The 21,020-nt window shown below is 39.9% G+C and overlaps 1 protein-coding gene across 2 annotated transcripts in view; it reads right to left on the reverse strand.

Moving 5' to 3' along the window:
- The window catches only part of foxp4 (forkhead box P4), a 133,524-nt gene that overhangs the window by 25,983 nt on the left and 86,521 nt on the right, over positions 1-21,020 (reverse strand). For both annotated transcript variants that reach the window (XM_053484131.1, XM_053484130.1), the window contains 5 exons: positions 18,724-18,810; positions 11,420-11,567; positions 7,654-7,858; positions 5,631-5,729; positions 3,605-3,709 (listed from right to left, as the gene is read on the reverse strand). In XM_053484131.1, coding sequence (XP_053340106.1) covers positions 3,605-3,709; positions 5,631-5,729; positions 7,654-7,858; positions 11,420-11,567; positions 18,724-18,810 — 644 coding nt within the window. The remainder of the gene's footprint in view (positions 1-3,604; positions 3,710-5,630; positions 5,730-7,653; positions 7,859-11,419; positions 11,568-18,723; positions 18,811-21,020) is intronic.

Genomic DNA, 21,020 nt, shown 5'->3' on the forward strand with positions numbered 1-21,020 from the left:
TTGTTTATAATGATAGCAGATAAGCAAAGGCAACATTTGATGGGTTTCACTGCTATATCATGTTCCTCATGCACAAAAAGTTGTGGCCTGTTTGTTTCTTTGTTTATTCATTTATTTATGACATATCTTTTTTTTCGAATCTTTGGCCTTTAATGCACTTCTGGCAGAATGCGATAGCGAACAGGCGGATAACAGAGCAAAATGTGACGCGTCCTCTTCATCCTTCACGTAGTCAGTAAAGCAAATCTACTGGCCGGGCAACATAGTGACTGCTGTGTATGAACTAACTGTTATTAATGGACTTTTTGATGGTTGTTAAATGCAATGAAAACGGATGTTTACCGTCTCTTGACTACCAATGCAGTCACCCCAGTACTACTGTATGAATGACTATAAAAGGCATGTCCTTAACTACTGAAGTGAAACTGGTTAATAGGAAAGAGGCTGATAATGCTGTAGCCTGAACACTTCGTATTGTTTTCATGTTCCATGATTCGTGTGATCTTTAACGGTCTTTGTGGTTTAAAAGATTTTTATGGATTTATTTTAGGATTTATTCCCTCAGTAAATCAATACCAAGTTTAAATGAAAAAAAAAATTATATATATTTTCAGTAAAACTCAATATTACATACAGGTATTGTTGATTCTCTGAATTGCATATTTACTTTGGACTGATTTAGCAATTTAGGGGTGGAATTATAGTGTTTTGGAAAATTTATAAGCATAAATATTTTAAAAATGAGTTAATATGGTGGTTTTCTTTTTATTAGTAAACAGAGAAACATGCAAGGGTATCCCCCAGCCCCCCCTCCCAAAGCTGTTAGAATGGATTTATCTCATGTTGAAGTGAAACCCATCATTTGGACATCATAAATGGTCTTTACCTGTGTGTTTTATGTCACTTTCGCTTTATTTTTCCACAGAAGCTCTATAATTATTAACTGCCACTGACGGCTAACTTTACATAGAACAGAAAACTAGCCTTCAGTGACAGCTGTGCTATTGTTGCGTTTATACTGTATTATAGGGTCAAAATCATATCTAAAAGCAGGCATGTTATTTTGCCCGTTCCTCTCTATGCTTCCATATTGCATCACACTGGTTATGCCCAACAAACATGAGCTTATTTTTATCACTGCAAATCTGGAGTAATTGAAAATAAATAATTTATTTGTTTGTTTTTGTTTATTGGGTCGGGTACATTTTGTCGGAGGCTTTTCACCAAAAAGATCTGGTGAAAATATGTTGTTTGCAGACTTTTTGCTTTTTAAAAAAGACAACAGACATGATCATACAGAGGTTAAGTGTATTAAGTAGTATGCATAGTATGCAATTTAATTAATTATTAAGGACTCATGCTTATTCTCTGTGACCTTTTAAAGTGACGTTTTTAGTATAAACACATATCTGCAACCTATCCATTTAAAAATAAAAACAAAAAAAGATATGGAGAAGAGCAACACTGGTATTAATATTACCACCTTTCAGCTTTACTAATATTGTAACAAAGCTGTTATTATATAAACAGAAAGTAAAGGAAAGAAAGGCAAAAGAAGGCAAATACAGAAAGAGAAGAGTAGACGCAGAAGAGGCTTAGAGGCCTCTAGGGCAGTGCAGCGCCTCAGCCACATATGACAGGCGGACATGTCAGCCCTCTTCCGCTGTGAAGTCTCATTATTTTAACACACTAAGACAATGGCGCTGTTTACGGCCCAGTCCTTGCTCTGATCTGCTCCACTCTTTATCTCCCCGAACCCCCTCCATCCCCAAAGACTGCACTACGCTCCAAAAGAGCGAGGGATGCTGAGAATAAAAAGGGGGGGGGAAGGGGGTGGAAAAGAGCAGAGGGAGCTTCCTTTTTGATGTCTTTGCTAGCGTCCAAGAAACAAAGAGCTCTAATTGTAAATGAGCTAATTAAGTAAGCTGCTAACGAAGCGTGAAAACAATTTGCCTGACCCGGCAGAGGGATGCTGGTAAGGATAGAGAGAGAGAGAGAGAGAGAGAGAGAGAGAGAGAAAGAAAGAGGAAAAGATCGGAGTAGGGAGTTAATCAGGGCCTTGGCAGCTTCAAGAAGTACAGCTACCTGATGACACACATAACCGCGCACATACACACACAAAGAGAGAGAGGCGAGGGCAACAGGAAGGAAAAGGGGTTTTCAAGGGATATGTCACACCATGGTTGCTCAGTAGGGCATGACCTCTAGACGTGTGTAGACTGGCTTCCTGTGCAAGTGTTAAGTGCCTCTTTTGGGAAAGAACTCTAAAAAGAAGCTAAAGACAGAGTGGGAGAGAGAGAGAGAGAGAGAGAGAGAGAGACTTCACCAGAATCAAATTTCTGACTTTTTCACCTTCATTATTCATTCATTTAGTCAAAGGGGAAAGCTGAAATTAAATGAAAAGGTAAAGAAAACCCATTTTTTTAATCCTCATGTTCTCTGGGCGAGAAACCAACGTGTGTATAGGCCTGTTTTTTTTTTTCATGGTTGTCTTATATGAACATATGTATGCATGCATCCGGACTGGACCACATGCATGTGAAGAGCATTATACACTTGTAGTCATTTAAGCACCCAAGTATATAGTCTGGATTGTGTTGTAATTAGAAATTTGGAGGAAATCAGCTTGCAACATCTGGACAACCAATGGTCCATGTTGTTTCTGGTTTGCAGCTGTTTTAGCCAAAAGATGCTTTCCAAGATTTGGCATTGTGTTCGGAATTTCCTAAAACTCAGATGAAACTGCCAACATGGACGGGGGGGTGGGGGTTAGTGGGGTTTTTAGGGGTGATTAGATGGCATGTGCAAGTAAAAAAAATCATAATAATAATAATTACAAATTAATAAAACTACTACTAAAAATAATGATGGTAATTATTATTATCATACTTTCTTTGAATTTGATCATTTACGATTAAATTTAAATAAATTAATAGCCTAAAATGAACACATCTTCTCCACACTTGTTACTGCAGTCATATACAAATAAGCAGTAGGTACTGTACTGTACTGTAACTATACTCAGAAATTGCACTTAGATGCAAATATGATTTGGCCAAAAACTGAATGTTTTAGCAAAATCCTCTTTTTTTGTAATGACAATCACAATAATAGTAATAATAATAATAATAATAATAATTGTAACGATAATAATAATAATGGTACAAATAATAATAATAATAATAATAATAATAACAATAATAAACAATATTAATAGAAATACTTCCTAGAAGCTTAAACAGACAAAACAAAGTTTAAAGGAGAAAAAAAACACATGAGAATGAGACATGCTTGGTGCCCAACGAGTGCTTCGTTTAGCATGGACGTGTGTTTGTACACAACCTTGAAACCCACAGACGCGAAGAATCTCTCACTCTGTCACAGGCAGTAGCATCCTAATCCTCCACCTCGACGTGGAATTCATCAATCCTTCTGTTCAAACATTGCCCCTAAACATGGCTTCTTTCCCCTGTAGCCTTTCTCAGACCCTTCTGATATGTGTGTGTGACTGTGTGTGTGTGTGTGTGTGAGTGTGTGTGGTATGCTTCTATGAAGTATGATTGAATGTGGGTGTATAGGAGACAGACAAATTAATATCACTCACTTAATGAACTGGCTGATGTCTTCGCAGAGCGCCTCGCAGCCGGGCCACTTACACTCTCCATGGCCGTAGAGTGGGTGTGAAGCTGTGTGTTCCTCGTGGGATGAGCTGATAGACGCAGTAAATAAAATGAGCAGAGGAAATAAAGAGGTGTGGTTAGTCATCCATCTTTACAACTGAAATAAATAAAACAAATATATGACATTTTTACTCAGTTATTATGCACTAACACACCCATCTATCTATCTATCTATCTATCTATCTATCTATCTATCTATCTATCTATCTATCTATCTATCTATCTATCTATCCATGTGCACTATGGCACAAAGTATCATGAAATGACTTTTTATGCTGGGTTAAAAATGATATAAATTAAGAATGAAAAATTTATCCAAATTGAGGAATCAAAATAAATAAAGAATCATTTTCACATGATTCAAATAAAATTTCAAACTTGAAACAAACATCAATGGACTTAGAGAGTTTTTTTTTTTATTTTAATGCCGATACACAATAATAAAAGAATATGGTTTTTGACAAGAGTTCAAATATGCCTGATAATGCAAGTCTCTGTAAAAAAATTACAGCAAGACAAATTTTGCTGATGCATAAGCAGATTTAAAAAAAATCTTTAAACACAAAAAAAGATCATTGTTTCCATGAACCACAAGACAAACGATTGCTTTTGCCTTCAACCACCAAATAAACCACCAAAATACACCCCCACACAAGACACTATAGCAAGTCGACTATCTTTTATCCATTCGATACAGCAACCGCATGTTAACACTTCGCACACACTGTGTGAGTGTCACTGCGGTAAATCTAAATGCTGACTCTCAAACATGCCCTAGTGTCTATACTGCGTGTGTTTTTTGCCGATTGAAAGATTTCGAGGAACGTTTCTTTCAGCAAAGATTTCACAACCTTAGATGAATTTCAGTAATGTAATATTTTTTGACATTTGGCCAGGATGTGTCATACATTTTTATACAATTTCCCTTTAATAAAGTGCTTTATCTATCTATCTATATAAGAATATTATATCTGCACACTACAAAAACAAGCACTTATAGCATTTTGAAAACAAACCAGTTGTGTTATTCACTGCATTTGTATGTCAACGTTTATGTGTTTAAAACTTCACTAAAATGAAAGTAGGGTTGACTCTTTGCTGTCAGTGTACGAGGCTCCCTTTTCACATTTTGGAAATCACGTAGAGTATACCCGGCTTAAGATGGCTTTTGAAGCACTAACAGAACTCTCTGGTGAAATCGGAGGGAGGGGGGGGGGGGCGGGTTTAGGACGCCCTCGGAGTGCTTGTTTAGTTTGAGACGCTGCCATTGTGTTTGTTGTGGGTGGATCGGGTCTTCTGGTCTGGCTTCTGTAAAGACCCACAGCGGATTAGTGCTCTGTCTCTCTCCCTCTTTCTCTCCTCTCATCTTTCCAGCCACGTCCATCCATCTTTCATTTTAGGCCTGGCTAGCGGCCACGGGGCTAGCATGTAACGCAGAAGCCTGGACCGCAGGATCCTCCGTCATGCGCCTGATTTCTGCTAAGCATGAAGAGGAGGGGAAGCTTGCGGTGCTTTCGGGTCTGGGCAACTCGTCCCGAATCCACATCAGAATGCCGTTTAACGCAAAGCAGCTTGCTTGCAGATGAGGTTCTCCTGATGTGGAGAGCATACACACGCCGCGTACACGCACACACACATCCACACACATGCTTCTTCTCTTCTGTCAGATGTGCTGGCAGTGGAGAGGCCACTCAATTCAGAAGCTGCTCTGACTCCAGACATTACAAACTACTGGCAACCACACGGTCCACATGCGCCATGCATTAGCCCTGCCGCACTGTTTTTCTTCTGCTCAGTGTGTGTGTGTGTGTGTATATATATATATATATATATATATATATATATATATATATGTGTGTGTATATAAGGGTTAAAACACCCATGAAAAAGGAACATGCACACCAACTCACTTATCATGGCAGGTGTGTGTGTGTGTGTGTGTGTACTCACTGAGTACTCTGTAGAGGAGTGCCTTTGGAGTAAGGGTTGAGATGCTCGTCACTGGACTCCCCCTTGGTGAAGGACGAGATCCACTCGAAAAGTCTTGCTCTTAAATATGGAAGAAATTGTTCAGAACACCAAAAAGAGATCCACTCAACCAACAAACACGTACACAAACATTCCTTAACCACCTGTCTTCCTCGGTTATTCCTTACAAACACACCGTAATCCCGTCAGAGTTAAATGAATGCAGATTGACACCCAGCACACACACGGTGCACACATATACGACTAAACTAGCAAGAAGGTGTAAGGAACACTACAGTCACGCCACGTGTAGAAGAACTTGCACGAGCATCAAATATTAAGTTAACCCGGGGCGCTTTACACCCGCACATCAAATAAGACCCTGACAGCGCTGCCTATGAAATATTAGGGCGAGCAAACAAAACATGCACTTATAAGATACAGACCTTTCGACAGTGTGCCACGTACTCACAACCCGCGCTTCGACTGTGCTATTCGTATCACACTCCAGATGTGCTTTTATTACCCCCTCATCATTTTTTTGTTCAAACTTCCATTTGGTTAATATTTTAGTGTCGCGAGCTCCTCAACACGCAGCCTTACAGTCAGGGTCGAGTGCAAAAGCAGGTTTTCGATATTTAAAACACAATAGCTACCAGTAGTTTTGATACAATGCGTTTTGTACATTCATTCATGTTCAGGAAGCACCTTAACTTGGTCAGGGTCGCAAGACGGAGTGTGAAGAAAGAAGAAATGAGAACTCGGTGGGACACCCGTCCTCCTTTTTAAAAATTACTGTTTTGTAAAATGCATTTAATAGTTGAAGAGGTTTATTCAGTATTAATACTAGAGACAGCGAGAGAGTGAGAGAGTGAGTGAGAGAGAGAGAGAGAGAGAGAGAGAGAGAGGAATTCAGCAAGCTTTATTCAGAAATAAGTTAACTGACTAGATCATATCCAGTACCAGGACTGCGACTGGTATATGTGTAAGGTTTAAAAGACTTCACACGATCCATAAGGTTCTCACATTGTGTCCTGTTTGTAGCTATATAGATTAATACTAACTAACAGAGCTGCGAATCATTAACAGTCTCTCAATCTAATTAGATAATTTTTTGGCCACTGAGATTTTCATGTTGATTCGCTTCAAATGTAAAAAAGTAGATTAAGTCTCAGCTATATTTCTTATAGATTTTAAAGCATTGAAAACTACACAAAGTTTCAAATAAACATTAAAAAAAAAAAAAAGTTAAGAAAAATGAACCATAGGTTTATTTCCAAAACTCTCCCTGGCGTCCCTACTTGGAATTACAGCTGTCCCAACCAAGTTGCCACAAGTAGTAGTAGTAAAAACTACTGTCCTAAATATAGGAAAGTTCAAATAAATATTTAAACTCCATGTTAAATGTTTAAAATTTCAGTTCTCGTACACTCCGGTCCAGTAGGTGGCGGCATTGCACCAACGACTCATAAACCCAAAAGAAGAAGACGTGCTTTGCGAATCTTAAAAAATCTAAATTTGCAGAAGATGGCAGTGGTTTGCATCATTTAAACACAGTATCACATAATTCATCAGATTTAGACTGTTAACATTTGTGGGTTTGACTAAACAATCTTAAAAAGTGTGAAAATTTGGACATACTAATAATTCGATTAAACTGCATGATCCAAATTTTCTTGTAATTTCTATTTAATAAAAAGTGTTAATTACACTGCTAATTATGTTATGGGGTGTTAATGCTACTGTATGTTAGTGTTCATGTTAACCAGTGCACTGATGAGGCCATATAAAAGAACCTCAATATCAAGTGGTTCTGTAAAATAATTAAAAGTAAATAAATTAATATACATTTACTCATTCATTTCATACATAACTTTTTTTACCATCATAGTATGGTTTGTTTGGTTTGATCCAAGTTTCCCAAAAGTACATAGATAAAAATATCGACATAAATTGTAAACCTCTTTATTTGCATACATGCCCAAATCTGAGCTGGAGGCCTCACCTGTCTCTCTTTGGAGTGTGCATGGAGTTCTGTCCATTTGGCAAAGGATGATGGGGGATCTGAGGTGAGACTTTGGAGGCCGCGTATGAGGTAGTGTTGGAGCTGTTGGTGCTCAGGTCGAGGCCCTCGTGCTTGATGGGCTCGTCTGCGTTCTGCACGCTCGCCACATCCTTCCACAGCTGCTGCAGGTCCGTGGGACACATGGCTGTATGGACGGAAAGAGAGAGAGAGGGAAAGTTTTGTCACACACACACACACACACAAAAGATCTAATAGTGACATCAGCATGCAAAAATACAGGCTTTTGAAGAAAGGATGAATTTAAATATTCTGAAATTATGTACTTTTAATATTCTCACCAAAACTTTGAAACATTTTTGCATTCAACCATTCAAGCATTTTTTTTCTCTGTACTCGGTAACCTAATAACATTTCCTAATGGCCCCTTTACATTTCAAACTGAGAAGAAACAATTTATTTTGACAAATCTATTTAATGGGAGTTAAACACAATACGATTGCTTTCAGCACAAGCTTTTGTACCACAGAGATGTAAGAGCCACAGGTGTGTGAGATACTCCAAGTATCGCTCATGTCATGATTGATCAAGACACCTCGTCTTTTTTATCGCCTCCTCCCCGTGTCTGCCTTGAACGTGTGCCAGTTGGCACGGAGCGTTTCTCTGCGGGTACATCACAAAGGCCTGGCAGCATGTTGACACTGGTTTGGCTAACTTGTTAAACGGTGGGGATTTGTTAACATCTTGGGAGGGCGACGACAACAGAAAATAAAGGAAAGCGAAATGGAGGTCCACTGAACCATATTTTTGTTAGTTTCCCACCACTTCCGCCAATTCTCCCTGACGTCCTCATTTGGAATTACGGCTGTCCCAACCAAGTTGTCAGTGTCGGTGTTAATCATGTCAGTGTACTCTCTTGGCACTTTCCTCACTTTTGCAGCCTCCTTTTGAAAACCTGATCAATTTTAGCCTTTTTTTTTTTTTCTCCTCTTACATTTTTTTCTGCTTTTCTCCTGCTAACAGAGGAGATGGTTGGTGAGGCGGATTGGGGGGAGTGAAGAAAGACAGGAGAAGAAGAGGAAGGGGGAGTTAATTCCACTGCGCGCGCGCACACCATAGCATGTCTGGCTCAAGCTGTCTTCTGAAAACCCACAGCCTGCTACGCTATCACATATGGCAGGGACTTAATAGCAATCCAAATATTATGTCTGGTGCGTCGGCATTCCTGTCTCGGCCCGCGCCAAAACAAAGCCAATGATGGACGGCCGCACTTGCAGCTCCGGGCCTGTTGTTCACTCTGTCTTTCGGGGAGGGGGACAACCTGCGGGGGCACGGAGGAGCCGCTGAGCGCTACAAATTGTGGACGGAACATGCAGTGAGCGAGAAGAAGAGAGACGGGGCCAAGAGAAAACTGGCAGCGGTACCAAATGAAAGAACAACCAGAGTGTTGGAGCAGATCCGGGTGGAGACGGAATGGTCTACCTACAGTGAAGTGTTTTTGTTTCTCGCTTTCCCCCGAACACACATGCATGAAGGGCCAGGTGGGGCATTTCCTCTGTGGCTAGACTTCAGCACTTTCCCCAAATGTCCACAGCCACCCCTCCTCACACAAATATGCACGCGCGTGCACACGCACACACACTTCCACTCTGAGACCACCGAGCTAAGCACCCAAGAGAAGCCCATGCAATTCCAGAAATTTCCCTGAAAGAGTAGCATATGGTACTATTTGCCTTTTTTTAATGACAATAAGAAGACTTAAATATGTCTTACTTACACATTTAAAAAAAAAACCATGTCTGCTGCTTCTGATTAATATGCGCGGTTGGACGCCAGCCGTGGTGTCGAGGCCTGGGATGACAGACTGTACTTTCATCCACTTATAAAAGGTATTAAATCTTTCTCTCTTGGCTGACCTACAGAGATCTGGTCGGCTTTTAAGCCCCGCCCCCAACTTAGAACAATGCAAATGGCCTAAATGAGAGGTGTGAGGTGTAAACTTTCCATGGAAGTGCTTTGTTGGAAATTTATTGGCTTGGTTGGATATGGATTTATTGGCCGGATATGGTAGCACCAAATATTGTTAAGTCATATCTTGTTGAAATTTGAAAATGCTCACAGCTTTTGGTAATGTAAAAAATAAAATGAACAAATGCAATGCCAGGTGTCGCTGCCACCCATGGACTGGAGAACAAAATCCTTTTTAATGGGGCCAAGCAAGACCGGCATGAAGAATGCTCACGGTTGGCTGCATGCTTTTAATGGAAGGCCTCTTATCAGGGAGGGATTGCGGGGGAATTCCGCACGTTGTGGAAGGAGCCTCGGCTTTATTGTTCCTTCAATGATGTCAGCAAGAGAGGTGAGCATGACTAGAGAAGTGCCAAGGCCAAAGGTTTGCTGCTGGTCATAAGATCTGTTGAGCTTGACCTCACTGTCCTTCCACCAGATGGATTTCCGAATTACAGGCGTCTCCGCATGCGCGTGTGTGTGTGTGTGTTGTTCCCCCACATTGTGTGTGCGCTACGGAAGCCACTCAGGATAGCACACGACAATCTTACATTATATAAATAATCAGCGATGTCAAGGGCAATAAGAGGGAATGAAAGTTGAGCGCTCATTTCGGAGGCCCTCTTTTACTGTAAAAACTTAAGAAGCCTCCTTGTTGGTTCTCATTATGTGTGTGTGTTGTTACACTTGATGCTATCTCGATGAAGCTAAGTGGAAATAAAGGACGCGAGGAGAAAAAAAAAACCTATCGGGCTAACTGAAAGCCTCATTTCCTTTGGCTGCTCCCTGACACACGCACAATTCTCCAAAGAGACCAGCAAATTTTGTGGCATATTTACCTATTATCCAAATGACTGCCTTCCCAGACCAACAATCACGCATGTCTTTTATCTTTTTACAAGCTGATTAAGTTAACAAGCTTCATATGTGGCTCGGCAGCATGTCCGCGGCTGTGGTTTGCTCTGGGGGTCGGTTGGCGGGGTTGGGGATCAGGGTAGGGGGATTGTCATCCGTCTCAGGCTAATAGATTGAGACGACTAGAATGAGAGGCCCTGTTTTATGGCTAGCATTATTAGCGTTCAGCACTGCGCACGTTCATGTTTATAGCAGGAGGTCAGCTGGTGCCACTGTACATGTGTTTATAGCAAAAGGTCAGGATCTACTGAGCTCGTCTGGCCCGGGTCTGCAGTGACCATCTGGTCCGGTGGAAAGCTAAGAATACACAGAATACACATGCTGTGTTTATTTAGCCTGCTGTATTTTATTTCTGGGCTGGTGTGTGTGGTGAGTCTTCACTTTAATAATCATTTCTAGAAGGTGTGTGGCATCCCAGAGACTGGGACGTGAGCTGGTGGAAGGGAGAGGGACCACCTGGACCAGAGAATTATGGGAGTAGGTATTTTAACTTGAGGCTAGAGAAGGTTTCTCCTGTTATCTCTACGAAGGAAAGTTAGCCGAGCCCTTATTTTAGAGTAAAGTGTATTATACCAACTCATGTGCATCTCCGTGTTCGGTAAATAAATGAAACTCAGGACTGAACTCCACAGCTCTCACGTTCATGGCTAAAAGGTTTCCTCAGCCTGGATTTATTAAGGCTGTCTAATGTCAAAAACGTAACCAAAGCAGAGACTGAGGTGAAATCTAAGAAACTAATTCTAAAAAAGATCACTCCGAATTTTTTTCCCAGTATAACGACATCATAGTAATGTAAAAAAGTCAGGGGTGCGAGTGTGTATGGTACCTTGCTGCAGGCCCTGGATGGGGACTTGGCCAGGTTGTATTCCGACAAGACCTTGCCTCTGAAGGTTGAGAATGTGCTGCTGCTGCAGCTGCTGCATCTGGATCAGCTGCTGCTGGAAAGCCAGCTGTTTGCTCCCCAACTGCTGCTGCTGTAATGAGAAAGTAGAAGCATGTTAAACAATCACAGAGATGCAACAGAAAGAAAAAGAAGAAGAAGAAGAGCTGAGAAAGAGTGGCAGGATAAGATGGGAGGAACACGACAGACACTCATTTGCTTTTATAAGCCTTTGAATCTTGTGTTTAGATAAGATACATCCTGGAATAGAAAGATTTTCCCCTCCGGTCATCGCTGCGCTTGCTGAAGACTTGCGCGTTTCCTCGACCTGGCGGTGGAAGCCGGAGATCGTCTAGAGTCGTTGAAGATAACAGTGGATGCGACTGTAGAGTGACTATAGCATGTGGTCTGGCAACAAACACACAGACGAAGCCACAGACACTGCAGCATGTGTAGCAATCTGTAAGCATGTGAGCACTACGCAAATTAACACAGCAATAAACGATGACAAGCGACATCTGTGCGTGATGTTAAGCGCGCGCACCGAATTACGTGACATCAGATGTCTAATGTTTTACGATAAGGCATGATTCCACTCTTGCCACACATAAAAAAATCACTTTGTGTAACCCCAAAAAAAGGGGGGAGAGGAGGCCGAAAGTCGACTCTGTTTAAGAAGTACCAGATCTGATCAAATTATAAGCGTGCCTTAAGCTATAATGTAACACTCACGAAAAAGGAAGAGAAGAAGAGTTGGGGGGGGAAAGGAAGTCTAGAGCATTATCCCATTCGTTATCAGAGCTATGACATAAGGGCTGGGACGGCAGGAAGACAGCGCGGCTTCTTGGCTTCATCAAAAGCGAGGAGTCTGTTTATTTGAAGCATCTCTGATCTCTACAGCCAGAGCTAGAGCACTCATGCACACACTCACACACACAGAGTCAGGCTATCTCTGGCATAAAGACAGGACAAGTGTGAGAGCATTGACTTTGTTGGGACCAAATGTCTCTATAACGATATCAATATCAGACAGGTTTGACCATGTAATTATTTTTTTAAGTAATGTCCCTTACTTCAACGGAGGGTCCTCAAAAGGCCAGTCAGACAAACTGGTGTGCGTCCGTATGTAAGGGAGAAAGTTTGTGTGTGTCCAGGGGTAAGGGTGAGCGCCACAGACTACATGGCATGTGCTGATAATGTCAGGCAGCGTCGCCATGATAAATGTCCTCTTTCCTGAACAGCTTTCCCAACAAGACGCTTTTTGAAGTCTTCCCAATACGAAATGGACCTTATCACACGACAGATAACAAAGAACACTGAGTAGAGTAGAGCGGGATTTAAAAAAAAAAAAAACAGTGATAAATAAATAAATAAATAACAGCTGGTTCTCCGTTTCCAACGTAGGGAGTAATGAAAGAAAAAAGAAAAAAAAAAAAAAACAGACGAGTTGGGTCAAGTTTATCAGCCAGCGCTAAAATCAGCCAAAACACTACAGCGCTCATAGTCTGAGCCTTCGAAACAGATCTAAGGCTAATAGATTACAGATCGCGCATGGATCCTGTGCTATTTGCTACAGATCACAGTCAGGGTTTGCGCTATTAGCCTTAGATCCTGTTCGGACCAGAGTGCTATTAGGCACGGATCACATTCAGCGTGAGCACTATTAGTTTTAAATCACGTTTGCTATTGAGCACACATTGCGTTTGGGTTGTGTGTCATTAGCTACAGATCGTGTCTGGATTGTGGAGCTTTTTGGTCTGTTTCTGGCAGGTGGTCTACATTTTAAAAGCATATGGGATATATTGTTGGATATAAAAGTTTGCACACCCTTACTTTAGAACACAATAAAGCTAATATGAGCTACAGGACTAACCTTTCTGATATATATATATATATTTCACAGGCAAGAGAAAAAAGCAGAAGGTGATAAAACAGATGGAAAATATCTTCGAGCAGAAAGTTTATGAATGTTATTTTTCATTAAGCATTTTTTGTGGTTTTTGTGGCTTTAAGATCCAGTTTTTCATTATTTCATAATGTTGTTATACTTCTTAAAGTCGGACTAACACACCCAGCTAATGAGGTTGGGAGTCGAGAGTGAATCTAGTTTCACAGCAAACATACATATAACCATAGCTCAACTTAACTGTAAATTTTAAACGTACTGACTGTTGGTATACAGTCTGCCTATACACGTAATAGTTCAATACTCCCTGCTTCGGGCCCCTGTGATGGTCACTGCTCAGAGTGAGCGACGTAAACTTTGAGATTGTTGAGCAGTTGTTAATAGCGATAAAAATAAACAAAATCGCTAACTTGGACACACTTTCTATAATGTTTACATCTATGTAATTGATTTAGCTTGCAATCCATCATATTCAACATCATCATGATCATCAAAACAAAGAACAGAGCTCATTTAATGTTTGGAGGGTTTTTAATATGAGTATGAGAAATTTCGCCAACTGAACACAATTCACTCAATTAATCAGCACCATTTTAGTGGCTCCTGTTTAAAATAGTCATTATTAATATTTATCTCAAGTAAATATAACAGAGTAAAGATTAATGTAAATGACTGATGACTAAATTGTTTATCCTTTTCTATCCTTTTCTTCTTTAAGTAAAAGTATTGGCTTGTGGGCAAACTGGTCATCATTTGAATTGAGATTTTTCTCACACCTGTTTCACATATCCACTGTAAAGAGCAAAGTAAAGACAAAAGTAGACAAACACATGCATCTAAACAACTACAGAGAGAAAAAAAAAATCCCTATTACTGTATATCCCTTGACTCTTTTGTCCTTTTTTTATTTCACCCCTTACCCTGTCCATCCACCTCCCCCTTTCATTTCTCTCTGTCCATATCCGATGCTCTCTTTCTCTCCCTCTTCTCCTCCCTTCGTTCTTTTTCCTCTCCCTGGCTTGGTCTCCTGGGACACGGTTCAAGTTCTTTAACACATTGTGTCTGCGCACTGTTTACATTAGATGCACTCGAGTGGCCAAAGCTAGCGGAGGAGTGCGCCTGTCAGCTTGATTTATGAGCACATCAAGCAGAGTTTGGGCACGCCAGCTACGACTGACAGGCCCACTTCATTAGGCTGACTCCAGGCTGACTTTGTGGCCTAAGCGTCAAATACGCACACTCACACACACACACACACACACACACACACACACACACACACACACACATACAAATACATACACTCAGAGAGACAGTGAGAGAGTGAGAAATATAGGCACGAAAAAGTTTCAAATACCAGAATTGACAAACGTGAGTGGTAACTGTCTCACACCCGTTCTCTCTTGTGATCTCTCACCTCATGCACATGCTGCTACCCTGACAAGCAATTACAGCTTGCTACACTGAGACAGAGAGCAGACTTCAGGCCTCTATACACGTTTTAATGCATTTTTAAGTCTGGAGTTTTAAGTGGCCCTGTCAGAACTTTGACAGTCTTTTTTTCTTTTCTTTGATGCATCAGTAAAAAGCTGAAAGAAAGGCTTACAAGACTTATATGATTATAATCTACTATTTACACTCATGCATTGTGCATTGAAGATGAATATCTACAGTATGTGTGCTCCAGATAGACCGTCCTGCCAGGTACTGAACAGTGGTATGTTCACTGCTTGTCCAAAAATAGAACATTTAGTTTGACTGTCTTTAACTTTGCTTGCAGCACACAATGTGATGGTCAACTCCTGTGCGGAAATGATTCATCATGCTCCCAGAACGACTCTTTTACTATTTAAACATGATGAATCTGGGCATTATCCTCCTCGAATATCAGGGGAAAAATCCATTGATGTGATAACCCCGTCGTTCAGCAAATTCAGGTCATGAGCGGACTACATTTTATTGCCTAATAATGTTATTAGAATAATAATGTTGCTAACTCTACACATGAACAACGGAAGCAACTACAGATCATAACACTGCCTCCAGAAACTTGTACACTGAGAGAGATCATGCCCATGTGCTTATAATGAGCTCAGCTCTTTTTATGCTAAATAAACGTACCGCTTTTCTTAATGGCTGGGGCTTTACATTTACCCCTCTCCTCTTCCAGGGTTTAAAGGTTGTAAAAGACCTGTTGAACTGAGTTTAACAGCCCCAATCATTCATTAGCATTTGATAGCTAACATGGATAATCTGCTACCCTGTATTCCGGCTACTGTGTATGTGAGAAGGTCAAACGACCTGTATACTGGGTAAAGTTATAATAGAATATATAAACGACCCCATGAAATATGCTATGATGTAATGTAACATATTGTAATACTATACAATTAGCATAACATGAGTATACTCCTTATGCTTTTATTTAGTTTTTACAGAGGAGTCACAGGGACGGCTATTCAGGTACGTCACAGTTCTTTCAGCAGAAAAACAAAGTCTCATAGAAAGGGTTACAAGATGCTTGACTTCTTTCCGTGTCCAGCACCACCAGATTTATTTTATTTTTTTAAATAAATGCTGATATTTTACACCTTTACAGCTCATAACTAAATCATAGTAAATGTTCTTGTAAATCCACACAAGCTGCATTGCCAATTGTCTGAGATACTTTATTTCCAAGCTAATTTGAGCTAAATAGACCAGAATTCTAAAAGGATTCTCAGTTAGTTCTGAATCCCCACTACTAAGGGACTCTGGCTAGCTAACACAAGCTAACCTGACAGGATTCCTTTAAGGATTAAAAAAAAAAAAATGTTCAGGATCTTTATTGCTTTTGAATTCTTGCTAGCGGAAGGCTAACCTAAAATGATTTCTAAAGAAGAAGTTTGGAATGCTGACAAGATTACTGAGAAGAAGTTACCGTGTGAACAGCTACAGTAATCGTCAGTGCTAACACTAGCTAAATTGTTAAAAGTGGGACTAATTATCTAGTTTGAGTTCTGAGAAAACTTACCATCTTTTAAGTAAATCTTTTAGTATATTTTTAAAAAATACAGTTCTCTTAATTTTACATAAACTTACAAGCATGTTTATAAACCCTATTCCAAAGTCCAACTGTGATTAGCTACTCTGGCTAAATATACCCCAGGGCTTTCCATGGCACTCTAAAGACCAGCTTTAGGTTTTGAATATGCCTGGAAAGGAACGCGGCGCAGGAGCAGCTATCTTTTTCGCGCTTTCTCGCTTGAGCACCTCTTGTTTAGTCAAGCATGGGCACTCTTCTCCCTCGGGCACCCTCTGCACGCACACATAGACACACGCGCGCTGAAAATGAACTCCAACCCAGTCTGTACATTCGTCCACCCTACACACCCCATGTTTTCCTTTCTGCAGTGCTATAACCTACATCAGTTCATGCCGTGCTATGGATCTGACAACAGACAACTAAGTTGACATCGAGCTTGCCCGTGAGCCTGAGTGTACATGTTTCACTGCTACGTGTTTCTATCAGTCAGTGTGTGTTTGTGCTTAAATACCTTGTTGAGCATTTGCCACGCATATGCTCCATCAGTCATGAACTCTGGGCTGCATCTAACAGGCCCTAATCCCGTTTTACCATTACCTAAAGCACTTATTAAATGTTTTCCTTTTTTTTCCTTACCCTCTTACCTTCTAGCACACTTCTATAATGCATTATTTATATACACAGCTTACTAGCACAGAATGACATGTGCATGTTGTGGAAAAAGAGATCAGAACACACAAATGGAAAAATCCAATTATTTTCAGCTTTTAGAATTCCTTTTCTTCTCTATCACCTTAATGCAATTTTAAATTCAATTTTATTTGTATAGCGCTTTTAACAATTGTCACTGTCGCAAAGCAGCTTTACACAATCAAAAGAATTGAAATGTAACCTTAACCTCTTCAACTTCTCTCAGAACAAATACTATGAACTATGTCGTCTTTAAACAACCTCTAAAAGTCAGACAGGCTAAGCAGTTTTGCATCCGATTTGTGTCTCTGGTAGGTAACACACTATTCAAATGAAAAACAAAAAATGTTGTTAAACCTGGTCTTATTTACAGTTCCTGGTTCTTTCAATTGTTTAATGAAGTGCTTTTTAAAAATGTTGTGGTCATTTGTATAGATAAGCAGGTAATTAATGATCATAAATTGTTTGATTATTTTCTTCATAAAATGTTGCCTAATCAGTTAAAATGTTTACATATAAAATAAACATAATTAAAGTTTTATTGACACATAAAATAAAATATCTATTTTATTTTAAAATTAAATTAAACCAGATTCTATTAATTAACATCCCCAAAATTTTTATCATGTTTAGCATTTTACCTACAATAAAAATAATTGGAAAAAACTTATCTTAATATAACAAACTTTGTGTTTTTATTCTTTTTAATACTTTTTGTTTCCAATCCCACCTATTCCACAGTAAGCAAGAAAGAAAAAAGCAGGATGCACGTAAAAGTTAAATAAATAAAACACAAAGATCATTTTAGTCGCAGTCACATGATCACTATCTCATATTTATACTCCCCACCTGTGCAAACATACACACACACACACACACACACACAGACCTGCAGGAGGATCTCCAAACATGGGAAGTGGTTTGTGTGTGTATTTTTGGATTCATAATTGCATGGTTATAAAAGTCAAAGAGAAGGTGTGGGTCACCGAGACTGTTACCGAATAGAACTAAGCTGCATGTTTTTTTTTTTTCATGTGTTTGCGTGTTTAATTGAGAGAAAAGGTGATAAAATACAGACAGACAGTCGGGTGTTCAGATTTCATTTGCCTGTTGGATTAGTGTCGATCTCCGAATCCTTTGTTGTGTTATGGCTGGATCCTACGCTCACCTTCATTAACCAAAGCGGGCCTTCTCCTTTCACGCTGCCTCCACAGACAATTAAAGAGCTCTACAGCTTCGCCAGAGAGCCGTAATAAGGATTTTCCACTAGGCTTAGCGAGCGACGACTTGTAAATTAATACTTAACGAGTATTAGCAATAAGACCTTGCTGAGGTTTGGAGAACGGCTTAGCGTTTTTAAGGGGAAAAATAATAATACAAATCCATACTCCCTTGATGTCTTAACATGTGTTTAGATCGCAGATGAAGCTAAGCTGATGAGGAGAGCGTGAAATAAAGTCTCTCAAGACCACATGATGATGAATATATGAGCATCCCTACTTATTCAGAATTCTCAGTGGGTCGATGTTTAGTTATCTGAGATATTAAGATCCAAATGCTAAACAAGCACTTCGAGTGAGAGGGGCACTATGTAGTGGAACTGAGATAGGAGTAGTCTGGAGGGCTCACCTCTTTGGCCTGCTTCCCTGCTTGCTGCTGTTGGCTGAGAAGCTGGAGATGCAGCTGTTCCTGCTGTTTCTTATAGTACTCCTGCAACTACAGTGAGACAAGAGAGAAAAAACAGCATGTGAAGAAACTGGATAGTCTTTGGGTAACCAGACCATTATTTTTGAAATAAGAGCAGATCACACATGGGAATATAAACAGGTCTCTTTGTATCCATGGTACTGTACATTATCCCTATATATCATTCATGGTGTTTAGTAAGATTAAAATTACATTAAGTTACGTTTTGGTTAAAAATTACTGTAGTTGCACTATTAAGTCATTAGTAAAAAGAAGAACTGAAAACCGCAAATTATATTCCAAAATCACCAATCGACCTCTGTTTACCATAACCAGACTTGAGTCTTCCAGAAGCTGATCCTACCAAAACCTGACTCAACTCTTCCAAGAGCTACCTAAACCAAAACCTGATCGTATTCAACCAAACACTGTACTATTCATCTACAACCATTTATCTACGAAAAAAAAAAAAACCCAACCAAAGGCTGACTGTTTCCTACCAAAAGCTTAATCTTCTCCAAGATAAAGCTAACTCTTCTGTCAAAATCTGCTATTACTTAACCATAAAGTTAACTCAACAAAAATAAATAGGCGCTGAAAATTAGATATTTTACCACAACCAGACATGACTCTTTCAAACGTTGCTTCTACCAAAAGCCAACACTAAAAACTGACCATTCTTAACCAAAACCCTTCTTTACTCTACAAATTAATTACTCTAACAAAAGCTGTCTTCATTAATAGCTGACTATATTAACAGCCAAATCCCCCAGTAGCCGACTCCCCCAATACCCAACTCTATCAATAGTCAACTATAATAATAGCCAAACCCCCAGCAGCCGAATACCCCAGCTGACTCCCCCAGTAGCCAACTCGCCTACTAGCACCCCCTACTAGTCGACTCTACTTACAAGACACAAGACTCTACTCACAAGCCGAGTCCCCCAGTAGGTGACTTCCCAATAGCCAACCCCCTCAGATGCCAATTCTACTCTACAAACTATTTATCTACCTGAAACTGACTCTACCAAGGGCTGACTCAACTGTACCTACTGTAACTTTTCTCCACCAACCGCTAATGCTAGCAATGCTACTTCTGGCACTACGTCAGCAAAAAGCTAGCTTTACAAAAAGTTGACACTACCAAAAAGCTGACTTGACTCTACCAAAAGCTGACGCTACTTTACCCAAGGCTCTAGTCTTCCAAAGGTTGACTCTTCTTGTCAAAAAGCTGACATCAAAATTTCATTCTACTTAAGCCTGACTCTAAAGCTGACTCTACCACATTAATTTATTGCTATCATAAACCTACCACATTTGTTTAAATTATTCAGCTCATTTTAGACCTCCATTAGTTGGTTTTAAAGCTAATTTGCTACAGCTACTTTTCCACCTGTTTTCTGTTCAGCTTACTATACTGCCAGCTGTTGAACTAATTAACAGCTAATTATTACACTCAGTACTCAGTCACAATTTTAATTGTTTATGAAGAAAAATATCTTCTTTTCTTTCAGCTCTGAAAACTGATAATGTGTAAATTAACAGGTTAGTGGTGCAAAGTATAACTGGCTGGACGAAACTTTTCTCCTTGCAGTAAAATTTTTCCACCAGAGAGGTCGCCGGATCTACAAAGGTTTCTTAACATAACTTCGAATGGAAACAACAAACTCTTAACACTACAAAAGTGGCACATGAAACAGCGCATAACAAGAACACTTCTTAGAAAAGAGATAAGAAATCACAGCTTGGTAAATCTTAAAGTTTATCAAGGCTAACTGAAAGAACAAAACCTTTAAATAAAGTGCGGTTTATTTAAAAAAGGCCTTTTCTACACAATACAAGGCTGAAAGAGCCTAAAACTGTGAATAATAACAGTGGTGATCTTGAGTGAGAACAAATTCATACTACAGCACTCTTTATGTCATTCTGTAAAAAAAAGCACAATTAAAATCTACGTCACCTGCAAGAACCTTGGAGTGAAGATTGTCTGACGTACAGAGGAATATGTAATGCCGCAGTTTTGTTTTGCAAAGTGGTCACACAGGAAATAATAATCACAAAAAGCATGCCTTGCGTTTTAAAGGCTTGACTCTTGTAAAAATGTTCGCGTCCTAAAAAAAAAATTAAATAAAAAAATCCCCTCCCGCCAGGTTCAGTTTTTCAGTAAAAGTTCAGGCTCCTGGCGTTAAGAGGGAGCCTGTAAATTTTCCTGCGATGTGGCACACTTGACAACACAGAGA

Source organism: Clarias gariepinus, chromosome 23, assembly GCF_024256425.1.
Source record: "Clarias gariepinus isolate MV-2021 ecotype Netherlands chromosome 23, CGAR_prim_01v2, whole genome shotgun sequence".
NCBI classification, from domain to species: Eukaryota; Metazoa; Chordata; class Actinopteri; order Siluriformes; family Clariidae; genus Clarias; species Clarias gariepinus.